This window comes from Lethenteron reissneri, chromosome 5 (assembly GCF_015708825.2).
Source record: "Lethenteron reissneri isolate LAM-NWPU_2019-01 chromosome 5, ASM1570882v1, whole genome shotgun sequence".
Lineage (NCBI taxonomy): Eukaryota > Metazoa > Chordata > Hyperoartia > Petromyzontiformes > Petromyzontidae > Lethenteron > Lethenteron reissneri.
In genome coordinates this window covers 10,085,642-10,104,948 of record NC_083783.1, presented here as the reverse complement: position 1 = coordinate 10,104,948, position 19,307 = coordinate 10,085,642, and the positions used below count along the sequence as shown (strand labels likewise).

The window sequence follows — 19,307 nt, the reverse complement described above, 5'->3', positions numbered from 1 at the left end:
GCGTGGTGAAGTACGGTTCAACAACCCCAGCGCCTGTCAAGGCACGGGGGGAGGGCCTTCTTCACCCACAAGTCGATTGATGAAGGGCTGTAAAAAATTGTTACATTGGGGCCACAGGCCAAAGTCTAACAAAAGGATTACCACTTTTGACTTTCTGCAAATTGGTACCTATTTTACTAACCCTGGAGGGATGATGATAGTGGTGACAACTGGCCGAATTGACCCTCTGAGTGGGAATTACGAGTCGATCACTTCAGGTATTGGGTGGTAGATTTGTGGCAGAAAGGAACCAACACCGTCACGTGTTAACCAAACATAAATTTGATTCGACTTGAATGTGAAACGATACAAGATCCGCAGTGTAAAACATCTGTACCGTCACAAGATGCCCATGAAATAAAATAAGATCATAGCAGCTCAATGGGCCCTTCCCGCTGAAATAAATAAAATCTAACAACTATAAAAAAACTGAAATAATCATTGCAAAAATAAGTATAAGCAAAAAAGTAATCTGTGTACAAATGCATCACTCGGTAATGCTACACACAGCGAGCGGTAAAAAAAGTTTTTATAATGCGTGCGCAATAAAAGTTCCGCCGGACTTTAATCGAGGCTTACTTTGGAGCCCCCGTGCTTACGTTATAATCCTGTCTTATTGCACAATGATGTATTAATAGTAGTGGCTGTTAAACAAAAAAAAGACACTAACAAGGATAATCCTCCAGGATATACAACTCAGGCATACGAAGCATTCGCTGTGCGTGTGGTTTCAGGCCGGGGACGGTCTTGCACAGACATCGTATTCTCTGTTCGTCTGCTACAGCAGAAGTGCAGAGAATTTCAACAGGACCGACATATCTGTTTTATTGCCTTGGTCAAGGATTACGACACCATCGATAGACCAGGGCTCTGGGTTATTCTTCATGCCTTCAGGGTCCCTGATCCTCTGCTCACAATAATTACGGACCTGCATGATGATGGGCAGGCGTTGGATAAAGCAGCATGGCCAGGAGTTGACCTTGAGGTGCAACAACGATGTCCTCTGGCTCCTAGATTATTATTGAACAAATTTTTTGACCATGTAGTTCGAGAAGCTTTCCATGGCTGTGCCAGAAAATATCCATCTGGTACAGATACAATGGGAGGCTGATCGATGCCCGCGTGCGGTCAAGGGATGGCTCCTTATTCATCAACCATGTCACTCACAACTGAGTCATGCCGATGATCTGGTAATTGCAGCTCACTCGCAGGAGTTGGAGCCTCTGCTGCTGAACCTGGAGTGTGCCAATAAGAGGTGAGGCCTTACCATCAGCCCCACCAAAAACTAAGCACCTGCCTGGATATTTTATTGTCAAACACTCCACCCCTCAACTCCCCCATGAGTGATGGGGCAGCTGTGGAGAGAGTGGAGAAGTTACAGTCACTGGGCAGTCTGCTTATGACCAACTCCGGTTTGGTAACAGAGGCCTCACTCTGACTCAGTTGTGAGTGACATTATCTTTTCATCAGCTGCGAAAAGCTTTGTGGAAGCTGCCTGGCCTGTTGCTCCACAGAAAGCTTCAGATCTTCAGCGAGTGAAGTTCGTGGCTGTCGTAACCACGACAGTAGCGATAAGAGAGTGACAAGGAGTTGACAGACTGCCGGTGATGGAGCGAGTGGCTGGATGACCAATCACGTCGCTCCACGTGCCGGCGCTCTCACCTGAACAGGTGCAGGTGCTGCCTCTCCACGTTGGGCACCGTGAGCAGCGAGTGCTCGTGCAGCCAGCGCGCCTGCACCAGCATTTGCACCAGATGGGCGACGCACAGAGCCGACACGAGCCAGCCCTGCTCCGCCACCGTGTCCAGCATCGCCTGACACACGGGGTGCACACGGGGGGCACACGCGCGGGATTGCAGGAAGGAAAGATTGTAATCATCACCATCGCCGTCATCATCATCACCGTCACCATCGTTGTTGTTAGCCGTGATCTGCTGGATGAAGGCCTCCCCCCCCCCCCCTCCCCAAGCTGTTTCCATCGTTAACGATCCTGCGGTCGAACAATTCACCGAGCACCTGCACGCACCTCCGACTAGCACGGTTGGCTACGTACGGTACGAAAGAAGTTCAATGTACATCAATATACATCCTCCCGCCCCCCCCCCCCCCACTCCGTTACAGACAGACAGACAGAGCTAACGCATCGGTGTTGGCGAGCCTTGATTATAATCGGAGGATTGTTGAGAGGAAAAGGGACACAAGGAAGCGTTTTCTCATTCCCAGAAACATTTTGGTCGCGTGGCTTCATAATGACTCCGTCTCCACAGAGGACGCGCTTCCTCCTCCAAATGCCACCCCACCATTGTTGTCAACTGTGCTAAACGCACCTCCGATTCGCACCTTCGAATAGCACGGTTAGGCTACGTATGGTGCGAAAGAAGTTCAACATACATACATCCTCGATGGCAGTATCCTGCCCAAGCCTGCTTTTAACAAGTCAATATTATGCCTTACACCTGCGCGTGTTATTTAATTCGAGATGTTGACTACCTCGCCTGGTATGCGGGAGGTCGCGAGTTCGATCCCGTCCCTGACGCCTGCTGTATATTTGCTTTTCTCTCTCGCCGTGGTCGGGTGGATTTTCCTCCGGGTCCTCCGGTTTTTCCCTCCACGTTTAATAACAAACTGTGATTGACGATAGTGACGGATTACAGGGGATGCCAGTGATGATGAGCGTGCGGTTATTGATTAAAAAAAAACTCTCGTGTCTCACACAACAAATTTAACTCCCTCTAATAAAGCCAACTTTTATTGACAATGCACTTTACGGCCTAGATGCGGACAGCTGTTATCTGAACGCTACCACAAACTGAAGCCACACATTCTAACCGACTAGATTTTACAAAGCAGGCAATGGCAAAAAGGTCAAATAAGCATATTTGCAACATTTTCTGCCGTCTTTGACTCGCTGTAAAGGTGACAATCTGCAAGCGCTAAATTTAAATAGATTTCTTCTTTCGACGCACGGCTGTCTTGTGGACGCGCGCCCATTGGGCACAGACCAGGCCGAAACTCAGTCGGGGTGTTAAATTGTCGCCAAACCGCGACGGTGGTGACTAACAACACAACACGTGCCGGCCTGAAAGCAACACCCCGTTTAAGCGGCGAGCGCCTTACGGACGGGCCGGGAGGGGCATTAATGCGCTAATCTCCTCCTAAATGTGGTCAAGGGAGCAAATGTCTCATTCGGATGCCAAGATTAAACTGTCAATTTTTAATATCAGATCTTTATTCTCATTATTATTATTGTTGTGACTTTGAACGCTCGCTGCCGTACACCTTTGAATGACCACGATAGCCCAACACCGCCCTGCACTTAATAAATAAAAACTTGAACCGTTGTAACAGGAGTGTAAACATACACACACACACAGGGCCACACACGGACACACGCACATCCACCCTTGCTCCCAGCGCATCACGGCGACGCTGAGCTCTCACGCCACACGCGCTAAATTAAATCGCGCAATTTCTCATTATTAGCATAGTTAATGGGCCGCCAATCTTCCTTTTGAGCATCCCGCACAGACTGTGCGTTGATTAAAGCATTGGTATGCATTGCCACTGTCGCTCGCAACGAGCACAGGTGTATCGGCAGATTTAATTTTCATCGCCGTTTTTTTTTTGGTATTTACACATGCACACACGTGCGCGCGCACACACACACGAGCAAAGGCAGACAACAACAGCCGCCATTCGCCGAGAAGTGACGGTGACGTCACCATGGCACTTGTGCCAGGCTGGGTGCACTTTGAGGCCACGTGAAGTGTCGAAGGCTCGCTGGCAGTAGGTCACGGGACAGACCAAGCAGGTGCCACGGGTAGATTGACAGATGACTGGCAGATGCACTGCCTGTGCTCCCTAATGTGACAATTTGCTGAATTTTATTCGCCCGGCGCTACGCTCGTTGTTGTGAGCGTCGATCCTTTGCCCCCCCCCCCGCTGTTGCAGGAGGGGCGACTGCCTCCAACTGCCCAGCAGCTTCATTCATCGAAGCCGATCTTGACACCGCTGGTACCAGTCATCCACACTGTGTTCAACAACCACCACCACCACCACCCTGCAAGTCACAACAACCACAACACTCACTCACCCACTCGCACCACACTGCAGGTCACAACAACCACAACACTCACTCACCCACTCGCACCACACTGCAGGTCACAACAACCACAACACTCACTCAACCACTCGCACCACACTGCAGGTCACAACAACCACAACACTCACTCAACCACTCGCACCACACTGCAGGTCACAACAACCACAACACTCACTCACTCACTCACCCACTCGCCCACTCGCACCACACTGCAGGTCACAACAACCACAACACTCACTCAACCACTCGCACCACACTGCAGGTCACAACAACCACAACACTCACTCAACCACTCACTCACCCACTCGCACCACACTGCAGGTCACAAAAAACCACAACACTCACCCACTGACTCACTCACCCGCTCGCACCACACTGCAGGTCACGACATTTCTTGGTCCGCTTCCTGCCCCGCACTGCTCGATTAACCAAGCCACTGCCTCATAGCACGTTCAAGAGCAACTCTGCGGCTAAATGATAATAATATATTAGGCCAACTTGCACGAAACATAATCTGCCAATGGACGATGCACTACCAGGTACAGAGCATTTCATTAGGCTGTTTAGGCGAGTCTGAAAGTTGAATACATACAGTAATTGGCTCTGTGTGTTTGCAGACCGTTCCTTACTTACGCCATTTAAGCACTCCCGACATTGATTGCAATGTGTTTATTCATTCACCGTATTGCAGTTGCACATTCACTGCTGCTGGTCGATGTAAAAAAAAAAAGAACTGCTTTTTTAACAGCGATTCATCAAGAGGGGCGACCGGGTGGGGGGGGGGGGGCATCAGATGTCAGGAAGCTGAGCTGGCACCGCTGAGAACCTGGGTTCGAATCCAGGCAAGCACCACGTGTGATTTAAAACAGGCTTCTCGAGCGCTGCGAGTTGATGGGCTGAGAGCGGTCACCAATGACCGCACCAAACAAACAAACTCCCATCACATTTAGATTTAGTTCCCTCCTTAATTAGGCTTAATTTCAGCTCGGAGAATTGTCGACATTGAATCTGACTCGTGGCCGACATTTGAAAGCGTTGGCCCCCTTCTGTGCTGACTAAAGGTCACTTGAAGGGACCTCGGAGGTAGCTCTGTGATATCTACTTCTGTGGGTCGTTCTCGAACACCAAGGGTGGCACTGCTCAAATGAGAAATCTGGACGAGTTCTTCGTCTTAATGACGTGACGCCAGTTGCGGAATCGGGATACAATTTTGGATTTTGAGGTTGTTAAATTATGAAATCATATTATCTGCATGAATCTAGTTGATGTATAATCACACAAACGACCACCCACGACCTACATGTTACGGGGAAGTTTGTATTCTGCAGTGCATTGACAAAGCAATGGAAATGAAAAACCCACCCCATGAACAAAAAAATAAAAGTTTATTTTTTCTGTTTGGAAAATTCATCTTTGGCGAAATATGAACGACCTCAACTACTATACAGGAGGTCATGGTGGGTTCGATCCCAATCCTGACTCCTATATATTTGGAATTTGCATGTCCTTCCCATGGCCGTGTGGATTTGTCTCCGGGGCCTCCGGTTTTTCACCCCACGTCCAGAAACACGCGTTTCGAATATTGGGCTGCTCTAAATTTGCACGCGAAAAGCCGCTTCGTTGAGCTCCCATTTGTGGCCAGGTCACTAGTGAAAAAGAGCTCTATGGCTTAGCGGGCCATACCTGGTAAAATCAAAAATATATATATCGTTCATCTTCTTGGTTCTTTCGGTAAAGTCACGTAGAAGGGAAATAATAAAATAATAAAAATTAAACATAATAAAATACAATTCTCACGACGTTTCGGCCACAACGCAAGCAGCCGTCCTCAGGTGAAGAACAGGTCTGTCGGAAAGACAGCGTCTTCACCTGAGGACGGCTGCTTGCGTTGTGGCCGAAACGTCGTGAGCATTGTATTTTATTATGTATTATTTTTATTATTTTATTATTTCCCTTCTACGTGACTTTACCGAAAGAACCAAGAAGATGAATCCCTGCAGTCACGAAAGCTTTAAATTGAAATATATATCGTTTTTAAATGTGGGTGAACACAGGAATGACCAGAGAATGGGTCTACACACGAGGATGTAACTCACCAGAAATCACCGTTAGCAGGTTTGAATGTACGCCTGCCTACATTATGCAAACGTGCAGAGGCATGCACACACACACACGCGCAAATGTTCCTGGTGCTGTGTATATATATAAACACCTGCTCTAATTAACCAAGTTTAGCCAGTTTTCATAATAACTTAATTGAAACACAATGGAAATTCACTATTTGCATAATTGGCTTCATTGAAATACAACATAAGTAATGTGGAATGAATATGCTTCAAAATGGATTCAACCGTGCATGATAGCGCATTGGGATTGGTGCGTTGGGGATGTACGGATGAAATGCACCGTACAAATGTAAATAAGTATTATTATTACAGGCAAACGGGTGCCTCGTGCTGGGTAAACACACTGGGGAGACAAAGGCGGCCGGGCGTGGTGCTGGCCACCCACCCCCTCATAGGTACTGGCTGACAGCACCGGCCCCAAAAAGTCTGTTAAGGTTACATCTTTGCCTTTGTGCATGCGTCTCTGCAAAATGTGTTATTCATCCGTTTCATTTCATTGTTTCTCTGGCCGGTAAATGCGGCACATGTTTAGAAAGCGGAAAAAAACCGCTCGCAAACCCACAACGAGCAATGTGTCCTTTCCATTCAATCGATTCTCGGATAACGAAATAAATAAATAACTAGCACCGCCCCCCACCCCCGCGCCTTCACCAAACCAAAGAAAGATCGCAGGAGACCGAGAAAAAAAGATTTATGCTCGAATCGCTCGCTAGAAAATCCAGACACCTGCTACCCCGTGTACACACTCTCCCAGCCGGCCAGCCAGCCCCACAACCTCTCTCTTCTCCTGCACATCGCTTCCCCATCTACATTCTCCCCCCCCTGCTCCTTTTCCCCCATTTCCCATTTTTCGTCCCAGACGCCCACACGCCGCCGCAGCAGCAGCAACCCCCCGCCCCCCCTCCCCCCATAGGAGCCTTGCCTCAAGCTCACTGCCGGCAGACTTAACACGCTGGCATTAGGAGCTAACACGCACTCTAATTAAGGGCAATCTGTGTCTCCTTTGGACGGGTGCCCCTGCAATATGCCCAGCGACACACACCATCCCTTTTTCTTACTCCCCGCTGACCCACCCTCCCTCCCGCCCCATCCAAATCCACATTCATGTCCGCACCATCCCACCCCCCATCACCAACCCGAACCCCATCCCATCGCGCCCCCCCCCCGTGTCCCCAACGCAGAGCGAGCAGAACCCAATGGCTCACCCACCAACACCTCGATCGCTGCCACCACCACCACCACCCACCCCCTCCCCACAGTCCCTCCACACAAAGGAGACCCAGGGGAGGCGTCTAATTTAACGGGCGAGCGAGCGGAGAGATTTACAGGCGCACGCTTTTACACGGTTTCACAGGTTGGGGGCGCGTGGAGTCATTAGCATAGCGGCTCTTGTCAATGCGCGAGCACAGTTTTACACTTACGCCGCTCTCAATGGATACGCTGCGACGTATTCATCGACCGGCCAGTTCACGGCGTCGTCTGTCCGCGTCGAGCGGCCAACGGGGGCGGCACGAAGTCTCCGCCGTTGGGCCCGGCGCCAGCGGGGGAAATTCCACGTTAGCAGCAATTTTCGTCGGTCCAAAGTGCTCGCTCAATTTTTGCCCACCCCGGAGGCATGATGGGATGAGTCCATCCTTGACGACATGTTGAACTCCACGAGTCGTGACAAGTAACACAATCTAAACGCAATGCCACCCACTCAGAGATATTTATACGAGCTGTGATGTATTTATGAGCTGTGAAAATTATATAGTGCAGAATGACTTGGTCGAACACAGTAGACGCATACATTTGATGATGCTCACAATGTATACTGTAATAAAATCAGCCAAGATGTGTCCGATCTTGGAAGCAAAGTAAGTTTGAGCCGGGACAAAGTTTGGACGGGGCAAACGGCGTGCATAACGGGTGTTACAGGCAGCGGGACTACACTGTGGGCAGCGGGAAGCAGTTCAGGAAGAAAAAAAAACACCCAACACAGCCACGAAGGGAAAAGCTAAAATGAGGTGACGTGTTGAGTCAATGGTTATTTGTTGATAGTGCATACGAGGAAAGGAGATGATATAGATAGGCTTATGAAGCAGAGTCTACCTCCATGGCCTACCGACACTCATGCAGTGAGACAAAGAGAGAAAGAGAGAGACAGGCAGCAACAGGCGCGAACACAGACATTGAAAGAGAGACCCAGAGGACAGAGAAATGGGGAGAACTCGGGAGACGAAGGAACGGAGGGAGAGAATCAGCCAAAGACACGCAGAAGTGACAGAAACACAAAGAGAGAGAGCAGCAAGCGACACGCACAGAAAGAGACACACAGACACAGAGAGAGAGAAACAGAGAGAAGCAGAGGACACAGACAGAGGGGGAGAGGAAGAAGCAGAAGTCATTTAGAAAGCTACGGGCTGGGGTCATGCCTTGCCGGCATGTGCTGCGATAAATCGTCTCCGCTCCCACCACCGGGCCGGGCAGCGAGCCAGTAGGCGACGCAGACTTCATTATCGTGAGGAAGACGGACAACGCTGGCGGCGGCCAAGAGAAATGCCGAGACGCAAAACTTACACACACACACACACACACGTGTCGTCGTCGTTGTTGTTGTTGTGGGCTGCACTTTTGCATGGTTCAGTCGAGTTAAAAGTGTCCCGACACTTTTGCATTGTCTCTGTGCTGTTCACCTCTTGACGTTCTCTGGTCTGACACTGGTGGTGAGACTAGGCCACAGAGAAGGCCGTCTCTGGTGTAGGCCAATCAGTTTCAAAGACAACGCCACATATTATTAGAGCGTGTTTTTGTTTGCATGTTTTGCCACAAGTACCGTGTGTGGTTAATGCAGACCTGATGCCTTGCAAAAGGTTTCCGTTTGGTATTTGAACATCTTAACACCGATTGTTTTATTGCCAGGAAGGTTAAAACCTTTTGTTATTCATCATCAGTCGAACTGGTTAGGCAAAGCTAAATGACCGTGCTTCTATCGTCTTATCGTATCTTATTTGATATCCGTAGAGCGCCGGTATCGTGCGAGGAACATCAGCACCAGCGCTGGGGCACTCGGCAAGGCAGGCGCGGGCGTTAAACGAGAACGTGGTACGGGGCGTGGTAACGTCGGCACTGGGGAGACTAAGGCGGCCGAGCATGGCGCCAGCCACCAGCGTCCTCACGCGCCGTGCCGGCCTTTTCAAAGGTAACCAAATAACTTGGCAATGTCCCCTTTACTCATCCCGTCTCTTCGGCTTGGAAAATGTTAAATAAATAAAAGCATAATTTCAGCAGCATTGCTGCAATACAAGCAAAACTCTGGACCGGTTCGACACACGGTGTCTGACCAGCAGTCGGGTTTTATTTTCATCGATGCTGGTGAACTGGCGACCTTAGAGGAAAGGACATGGGGGTGGGTGTGTTGGTTGGACACAAAATAAAAAAAGCAACTCAAAATAATCACGAGCTCGCTTTAAAGCACTTGTTCAGAGACGCCTGTATTGGGCCCTGCGAGGGATATTCTTCTGAAGCGTCTTTGTTCAAAAGAGAAATGGAATACAACGTACGCACACACATGGTAATGAGCGTGCACGTATTTTGGTAGTCCCGCGTAGCGCCTTTCGCAGGACACCTCATATGATTTGTATGTGTCTTCCCGCTAAACTAACTCGCATGCCAAACACACGCAAACTATTATCTCCCTTCCCTTGCCCATAAAAACAGCGGCGATTGTGCCTCGCCGCAGCTGCTGTAAGCAAGACGATTTCTCCAAGTCGCAAGTACAATTGCCGTATGCTTTTAAACCGCACGTGTCCCGCGCAATACAAAGCAACTCCCCCCCCCCCACCCCGTTAAGCCTGACTGACTGCCGGAGCCAGTGGCGTTAGCGAGCACCCACTAAGACTGGCCCCAAGTGGAGCGTCCTGCAACATTCCTGGCCGCCTTTGTCTCCCCGGTGCCTGTTTGAATACTGAACCAAGTACTAATTTAAGGCTGAGCTGACATCGACACGTGGTTGCAAAAATATATGGCTACATATGAACAGACAAAGATCCCCCATGTAGCCTGAACAAAATGTTGGGCAAGTGCTATTAGTGAGCACCTATGAAGGTCGGCACAGCACACGAGGTGGTGGGTGGCCAGTAGCACTCCTAGCCGTCTTTGTCTCCCATATGGCGATGTTTACACACTGCACCAGGTACTGATTTCAGGCTGAGTCGACCTAGGGGAGGCCCAGGACCGGTTCCGTTTATCGTCACTGGAGTTGGCCATGAGTGGGAATCGAACTCGGGTTGCCGGGGTTCGTAGCGTAGCGCGCTAAACCGCCACTGCTCCCCAAGCGCACACACATGCACACACGCACACACACACACAGCTATACACGCACACAAATGCACACACGCGCACACACGCACACACACACGCGCACACACGCACACACACACACGCACACACACGCACACACACACGCACACACACACACGCACAATCCAAAACGTGCACCTGCATGTCTGGGCAACCAGTGCATTGGGGTCACATCCTGACTTATGCCGCGAGAGTAGAAAGATGTCCTCTAAGCTTTTTCCCCCCTCTCTCTTTCTTTCCCCACCGCCGATAATTCTTGGAGATGCCTCTGCGTTGGCGTTCTGTGCAGAGCGAACGCCCTTGGCGAGTCTCGCTCTGCGCTCAAACTTTTACGCGAAGCTCACAGCGCTGCGAGCGCACGGCCCAGGACAGGCCGCGCTCGCGACAACCGCGTCGCCGACACACTTTGCCAAGCGTGATCTATCACCCCCGAGGCCGTCAAAACCGGGTCGCACTCTCTTGGCGCTCTTGACGAATTGTCGCGTTGCTGTGGAGCATTGTGGGCAGAAGCAAACATACATCGCAGCTCCGTTCTTGAGTCTCCAAATAAATTAATAATAAAAAAATGTTGCTTAAGTCCATCAGCCAGTTGTTGGCTTTCCAGGCCAATATTATCCAGCCAGATTTGTTCGGGCAAACTCTTAAAGAGTGGTCAGTCAATACAAAGACTGGCCTTCTTGGCATACTAAAGTGGAATTTCCACCACTGGCTCAGGGCTGCCAGCAGAGACGAGCACGGTCTCTCCCATTACTAATGCGACATTTTTTCTGAGAATAAAAGCAAATAGTGAAGTTGTAACTCGATGACGAATTACTAACTTTTGTCGTGTAGATTATAAACCTCGGTTACGTGGCCCCGTCAAGACACGGGTCTTCAAGCTTCATTAACGGGTGAAAAAGTCTGGAGTGACTTTCAAACACACTGCCACGGTACTTGCGATGCCACTCCGCTGGTGCTGCATTGACACGTTTCCGCTGGGTATTTATTACATATGTAGCTACTACATATGTAGCTACTACATATATAGTAGCTACATATGTAGTAGCTACATGTGTAGCTACTACATGTGTAGCTACTACATGTGTAGCTACTACATATGTAGCTACTTGTGCTACTGGGATAATCCGGCACTGCCCGACTCCACTTCGGATGGCGAATTTCTTACTTTCCTTCGCCATCAGGATCATTATTATCATTGTTATCATCGTCACAAACAATTCTAAAATTCTACAAACGCAGCACCACGACGGTCACTCCAACGGCCATCCTACGCGCACCACCGCCACTTGTACACCTGCCACAGTAACGTGGAATTACCAACGCTGGCGCACGATCGTTTGAAGGGGGGGTGGGTTGTCTGTGGGGAGTCATTTAAGACTTTCGCTGCAGCACTCTCAGGAAGATGTACCCCCCAATCCAACTCAAATTGCCTTTAACAGCGGAGGGTTAGGATGTGAAAAGTAATTGTGGGCAATTAAAGGGGCCTCGTTTCTTGTTCTACCCCTTCGTCTTCTGCCTCACTCTCTCTTCTCGCTCGCTCGCTCCACCCCCGACCACCAACCAACCCAAACGTTTGGCCGCACGGGCAGAACGGCATCCGGCCCGCTCCACAGACAGCCCCCTCCACCCGCGCCCCAACCCACCCCCCCACAGTTCGCAGCGCAATTACATTAATTCGTCTGTTTTTGCAGTGGCCGTTTGTTCCCAGAACCCCCCCCCCGCCCCTACCGATGCCTTGCCATGTCTTAGACGTAATTAATACGGCATTTGCTGGACTCGCGACAGTAACCAGCATTGTGCCTGCACGTGGCTTCCACGCTGGTGAGCTGTGATGCCGGCGACCGGCGTCGGCGGGTTGAGATTCCCGGACGTGGTCAACACCGGTGACGATTACCTGAACGGGCTCTGGGCCCTGCGCCTTTAGGTTAACTCGGCCTTAAATGAGCACCTGGTTGCGGCGTGAAGACATCAGCATCGGGGAAACAAAGGTGGCCGGGCGTGGTTTCTGGTCACACCAACTCCCCTAGCGTATGTCATATCGGCCTGAAAAGCTGCTCGCTACCAGCATTTGCCCAAGTAGTGTGTCAAAGACTACACGGGACACCTTTGTCGTTGTGCGTGCGTGTGTGCAAACGCGCGTGCCTGTACGCAACACACACACAAACGCGTACACTACACACGCCGTCACAAACTTCTATTTCTCTCGAGCAGCAACAAAAAACCCACTCCCGACTTACTCCGTCTCAAAGGCAATCCACACGCCCATTCCCCATCCTCGCCCCTCCTCAAAGGCCCAAAGAGCAGCGGGCAGGCAAGGAGAGCCTTGGCCCTGTTGCCCGGAACTTATTCTGCAACCTGAGAATACCAAGGAAACATTAGAGAAGGGTCTTCATCTGACCCCGTTCCTATCCATCACTCTGGGCTGCATCCACCCACCCACCCATCCACCCATCTACCCCACCAGTCACCCCAACCCCAATTTCGTGGACACCCCCCCAGTAGGTTCTCCCCTCTGCCCCCCCCCCCCCCCGTAGAAAACCGGAATGGCTGGCAATCTGTCAATGGCATGGCCATGAGCTCAGAGCCTTTTACAACCGGGCGCACATAGCCCTGGCCAAACGAAGTCCCGTTTATAAATAGCCCAGATCGCTGCAGCGTTTGAGGATGAGGGCAATTAGGGCCAATTTTAAATCAGCCGCTTCTTCTGAAAGTCGTCGCGAATGCAATTGCGAGCTTAGTGATGCTTACCGACAAACGCGCGTGTGCGCGCGTGTGTGTACACGCGAGGTCTGTTCAGAGGTTTAGACACCGCTTTATCCTGTGTATGATGGGTGCGCGCGCGTGTGTGTGGGTATGCGGGGAGCGGTCGTGTAACGGTTAGTGAAATGCGCTGTGAAACCGGCGACCCGGGTTCCATTCTCGCTCATGGCCAACATTGGTGATGTGTATCTGAACCAGTCCTGGGCCTCCTCCATGTCAACTCCCGCACCTCCGATTAGCACGGGCGGCAAGGCAAGGTGCGAAAGAAGTTCAACATACATACACACAACTCAGCTTTAAGTGAACATCTGGTACGGTATATAAACATCAGCACTTGGAATACAAAGGCGGCCGGGCGTGGTGCTGGCTGCAACACCCCCTTGTGCGCAGTTCCGGCCTTCACAGGTGCTCGCTAGCAGCACTTTCCCCAACAGCCTGTGTAGGCTACACGGGGGATCTTTGCCTCTGTGGGGAGTGTTGGTGTTTCGGTATGACTTGTGCTATAAAACCGGCGACCTGGGTTCGATTTCCAGCCATGCAAAACATTACCGGCATGTGGTATTTGAACGTTTGCCCTGGCACGAGGTGTGATTAGCAAAGCGATACGTGAATGTTCTCCCTCGGGTCAAACTCAGCCTGAAGTGAATGCCTTGCATGGTGTGTGAATATCGCTGCAAGGGAGACAGAGATGGCTAGGTGTGTTGCCGACGACACCAACCCTCCGTCGTGCCGTGCCGGCCTTAATAGGAGCTTGCTTACAGGACTCGCCCCCCACGTTCTACAAGACGGTGTATGCGGAGTGTCCAAGTGTGCAAAGTATCGCCACACCGAAATAAGCACTGGGAATTGTTCCTTTCCTTTGGAAAAGCTCCAAATAGCACAGGTGGCGACGTACGGTGGGTGGAAAATAAGTTCAACCTACGTACATACATGCAGTGGTGGAAATGCCACATTCTTATAAGGATGACACTAATATTGCCTTTCCATAAGTGAGTAGTGCAGCCTCAACAGTTATTGTTTTATTTAAGAAACCTGCAGAAATGACGATTTCGGTTCTGGTAGTAGTAACAATGGTTGTGGCTGTAGTTATGATGGTTATGACTAGGTTATTACAGTATTGATACTTGTGGTTGTCATGACGATGATAGTGGTGGTGACTATGGTGATGGTGGTGACGATGGTGGCTGCGATGATGAGGGTGGTGAAGAAGATGATGATGGTGGCAGTGGTGGTTGTTGTGGTTGTCGTGATGACGATGGTGGTGGTTGTGATGATGAGGGTGGTGATGACAACGACAGTGGAGGCTGTTGTGGCTGTAGTGACGACGACTGTAATGATAACAATGATGATGATGGGCACCGATACGGCCGAGCGAACACCAGTCCTGGACTCAAACACGTGCCCTCTCACGACTGTGCGCCCGGCTCTTCAAACCACCGAGCAAGCCGCTAAGTCACAACACATCACACGGCTCATTTACTCAACACGCAAACACACACACACACATGACCCACAGCTCTGGCCACGTGACCACGTGTTCACATTTCTGCGGTGGTCAGCCGAAGGGACCACCTTTCACGTCTGGCCCATTCCGAAAATAATCCGCGCTCACAGCTTGCGAGATCCTGGAAAGTTTCTCCTTAACTTTCATGTGGGCGGGCGGCGGTGGGGGGCTTTAATTATTATTATTATAATTATATATTTTTTTTGTCCTTCACTCCCCCAGGCCTAGATTGTGTCAGATTTCAAAGGGGCCGCGGGATTTGAAGATGGCACGATGAGACGATGCGACACGACAGGCGAGGGGTGGGGGGGCAGGGGGGGGGGGTCTCGCACGTAGACACTCACAACAGAGAGGTGAGTGACATCAAGAGCGCAATGTGTTGTTCATACACGTGTATGCATGCGTATACACAAGCATGTATATATATGTAAACTAAAACTTTTTTTTAATTTTACCAGGTAAGGCCCCACTGAGCTATGTAGCTCTTTTTCAGAAGCGACCTGGCCACAAATGAAAGTTCAACGAAGTGGCTTATCGTGTGGAAATTGATAGCAGCCAAACAGTCTAAGCGCGTGTTGATTCTAAATGCGGAGAGAAAAATCGGGAGGTCCCGGAGAAAAATCCACATGACCACGGGGCGAACACGTAAACTCCAAATATACAGGCGTCAGTCGGGATGGAACTCACGAACTCCTGTACACCAGACGAGGAAGCTAACATCTCTCCACACGTATGCACATATACATGTATGTGTACATACGTAAAGACACCCTCCCACCGGTAACCTTGACGGGCTCTTTGCTGCGTGCAAGCCCTGTTAGCGAGCGCCTATTACGACCGGCACGGCACGGCACACAAGGATGTCGTGTGACCAAAGCCAAGCCGTGCTCCGCCGGCTCTCCTCGTCTCCCGAGTGGCGATGTTGACACGCCGGGCCGAGAACTAATTTCATGTTGAGTCGAACTGCTAGGGGAGGGGCCCAGGACCAGTTTAGATGTGTGTCACTCATGTCAGCCGTTTGTGTGCATCGCAGCGCAGTGTGCTAACCACTGCGCCACTGCTCCCAACATTTATATATAAAGACAAAGATACACACACGTCTGCACTATATAGCGAAGATGGGCAGATAATAATAGATTGAAAGAAACTACGAGTATTAGTAACATTCCATAAGAGCAATGAGAGAAGGATAGTCTAGCAAGTGCTAGGGTATCTGTAGAGCCAAACTTGCTGACGGTGCTGCTGTTGCTGATGGTGCTGAAATGGAGATGATAATGCTTCACAAAAAAAACATATTTCTATATTACTGCCGATGCTATGTTGAGAATAATACTGCAGCTCCTGATTAAACAGGCTAGACAATCGTGGTAAGTCATGATGATCCTGAGGATGCTGTTGATAAAAACCATAGATGTTTATAATGATGTTGATAAATACGATTTTAATAACAATCTACTCGATTCTTGTGCATGAAGGGAGCAATGTGCTCAGGAGATGAATTTACCGAAAGAACCAAGAAGATGAATCCCTGCAGTCACGAAAGCTTTAAATCGAAATGCACTATTGTTTAACAACTTTCGCACCGTACGTAGCCAACCGTGCTAATCGGAGGGGTGGTAAGGCCCCACTGAGCTCATATAGCTCTTTTTTAGAAGCGACCTGGCTAAAAACGACAGCTCACCCAAGTGGCTTAATGCGGAAATTTCAAGCAGCCAAATACTCTAAACGCGTGTTTCTAAATGTGGACGGAATAACCGGAGGACCCAGAGAAAAATCCACGCGACCACGGGGAGAGAAAGAGAGAGAGAACACACAAACTCCATATATACAGGCGTCAGGTTCGGCATCGAACCCATGACCTGCATACCAGGCAAGGTAATTAACATCCCGCCACCGTGGGGAAGTGGTGGTTGACACACCGAAGACGCAAACTGCAAACACACAGCACTAACCGACACGCCGACCCTCACCTGGCACACGCGGAGCGCCTGGTCGAGCACGGACTTGGTGTCGGTGCCGTAGTCGGGCGAGGGCAGCGGTACGCGGCCCACGTGCGCCAGCAACAGCAGCAGCGCCTTGGTGTGCGCGCTGTCCATGGGCCGCTGGGCCACGCCGTCCAGGGCCACGTGGCCCGCCAGCTCCAGGTTGAGCGAGTCTTCGTTGTGGCGCACGGGCAGTTCAGCGTACTCGGAGGCGTCCTGCGGGGTGAGCGGCGTCACGGTGGTGGTGGTTGTACATCATTACAATGATGATGATGGTACATTGTTACAATGATGATGATGGTACATTGTTACAATGATGATGTTGGTACATTGTTACAATGATGATGTTGGTACATTGTTACAATGATGATGTTGGTACATTGTTACAATGATGATGTTGGTACATTGTTACAATGATGATGATGGTACATCGTTAGAATGATGATGTTGGCACATTGTTACAATGATGATGTTGGTACATTGTTACAATGATGATGTTGGTACATTGTTACAATGATGATGTTGGTACATTGTTACAATGATGATGATGGTACATTGTTACAATGATGATGATGGTACATTGTTACAATGATGATGTTGGTACATTGTTACAATGATGATGTTGGTACATTGTTACAATGATGATGTTGGTACATTGTTACAATGATGATGTTGGTACATTGTCACAATGATGGTACATTCTTGATTTGAAGCTTTCGTGACTGCAAGAATCCATACTCTTTGGTTCTTTTGGTAAAGTCACGTAGGTATAAAATAAAATAGATCACGACGTTTCGGACGCAACACACTGATGACGGACGCTTGTGTTGCGCCCGAAACATCGTGATCTATTTTATTTTATACCTACGTGACTTTACCGAAAGAACCAAAGAGTATTTCGATTTAAAGCTTTCGTGACTGCAGGGATTCATCTTCTTGGTTCTTTCGGTAAAGTCACGTAGAAGGGAAGTAATAAAATAATAAAAATAGCAGCCGTCTTCAAGTGAAGACGGCTGCTTGCGTTGTAGTCGAAACGTCGTGAGAATTATTTTATTTTATTATGTTTTATTTTTATTATTTTATTACTTCCCTTCTACGTGACTTTACCGAAAGAACCAAGAAGATGAACCAAAGAGTATGATGATACATTGTTACAATGATGATGTTGGTACATTGTTATGATGATACAGTGTTGCAATGATGATGCATTGTTACAATGTTGATAATGCATTGTCACAATGATGATAAATTAACACAATTAAGATGATGACATATGGTATCACGATTATGATAGAAGCGACCGCATCTCAAGACGCTGTGCAAGAACACTGCGCGTGTTTATTTTATATTGGCAAGCGATATCCGCACCGCCGATTTCCCGCACCTCCAATTAGCACGGTTGGCTAGGTACAGTGCGATAGAAGTTCAACGTACATACTTAAATCTGAATGTTCTCCCTAGGGTCAAACTCAGCCTGAAGTGAACGCCTTGCATGGTGTGTGAATATCGGTGCAAGGGAGACAGAGATGGCTCGGTGTGTTGCCGACGACACCAACCCTCCGTCGTGCCGTTCCGACATTAACCCTTTTGCGTTTCTGAGACATCTGGCAAGTTGCAGGTTGGGTGTCCAATTCACCTCTAAATCTTGGAAAGTGCACTGTTGTTTTTAAAGACATTGTACTCACGGCAGCGAACTGTAGCGAACCGACCGCATTCAATGATCACTGGCGACAAACTGCGCCACACGCCCTCCCGCATGGCCTTGTGGGAGCTTCGGTACCGATAAAGTTATTTTATTTTAGGTTTTATTCCGGTTTCATTTCGCTCATGTACGCGTACGTCATCGGAACGGGAAAGGGTTAATAAGTGCTTGCTTACAGGACTCGCCCCACGTCTACAAGACGGCGTTTGCAGAGGAGCCGAGTGTCTAAAGTGTGTGAATCCATTGAGCATCACCACATTAGTGGCAGAGGAGAGGAAGTTCTCCAGCCTGAACTTGAACAAGGGAGGGGAGCCAAAACAGCACGGACGGCTGGCGGAAGAAGGAAGGCGTTCCAGACCATGGAGGACAGCAGAGGAGAATGAGCGGCCGCCTCCAGAGGGACGATCGGCTTCATCAGAAAGCCTTGGCGTGTATCGTGTACGTCGCCGCTTGTGTGCGAGTAGCATTACCGAGTACGCTTGTTGAACAACATCGACGGCGTTACTTTTCTCTCTCGCGACGATGATAACCATCCAACGAGTGACGACGAGATGTGCGAAAACGTGATGAGAAACACAACATGGTGACGATTTATGACGATGACAAGGCACGTGATGATGACGTTACGGCGAGTTTCGTGAATGCTTCATGAGCCATGCTAATGTGCCGATGACGATGATAATGCTGCACACGGTAATGATATCATGATGACGGTGGCGATGTTGAAGAGCATTGAATATCATATTTACGG

At 49.6% G+C, this 19,307-nt stretch overlaps 1 protein-coding gene across 1 annotated transcript in view; it reads right to left on the bottom strand.

The window, feature by feature from the left end:
- ASCC3 (activating signal cointegrator 1 complex subunit 3) overlaps positions 1-19,307 on the bottom strand; it is a 104,978-nt gene that overhangs the window by 6,375 nt on the left and 79,296 nt on the right. Inside the window, 2 exon segments of the mRNA XM_061568172.1 lie at positions 1,702-1,853; positions 16,843-17,070. Of these exon segments, the coding sequence (XP_061424156.1) occupies positions 1,702-1,853; positions 16,843-17,070 (380 nt within the window).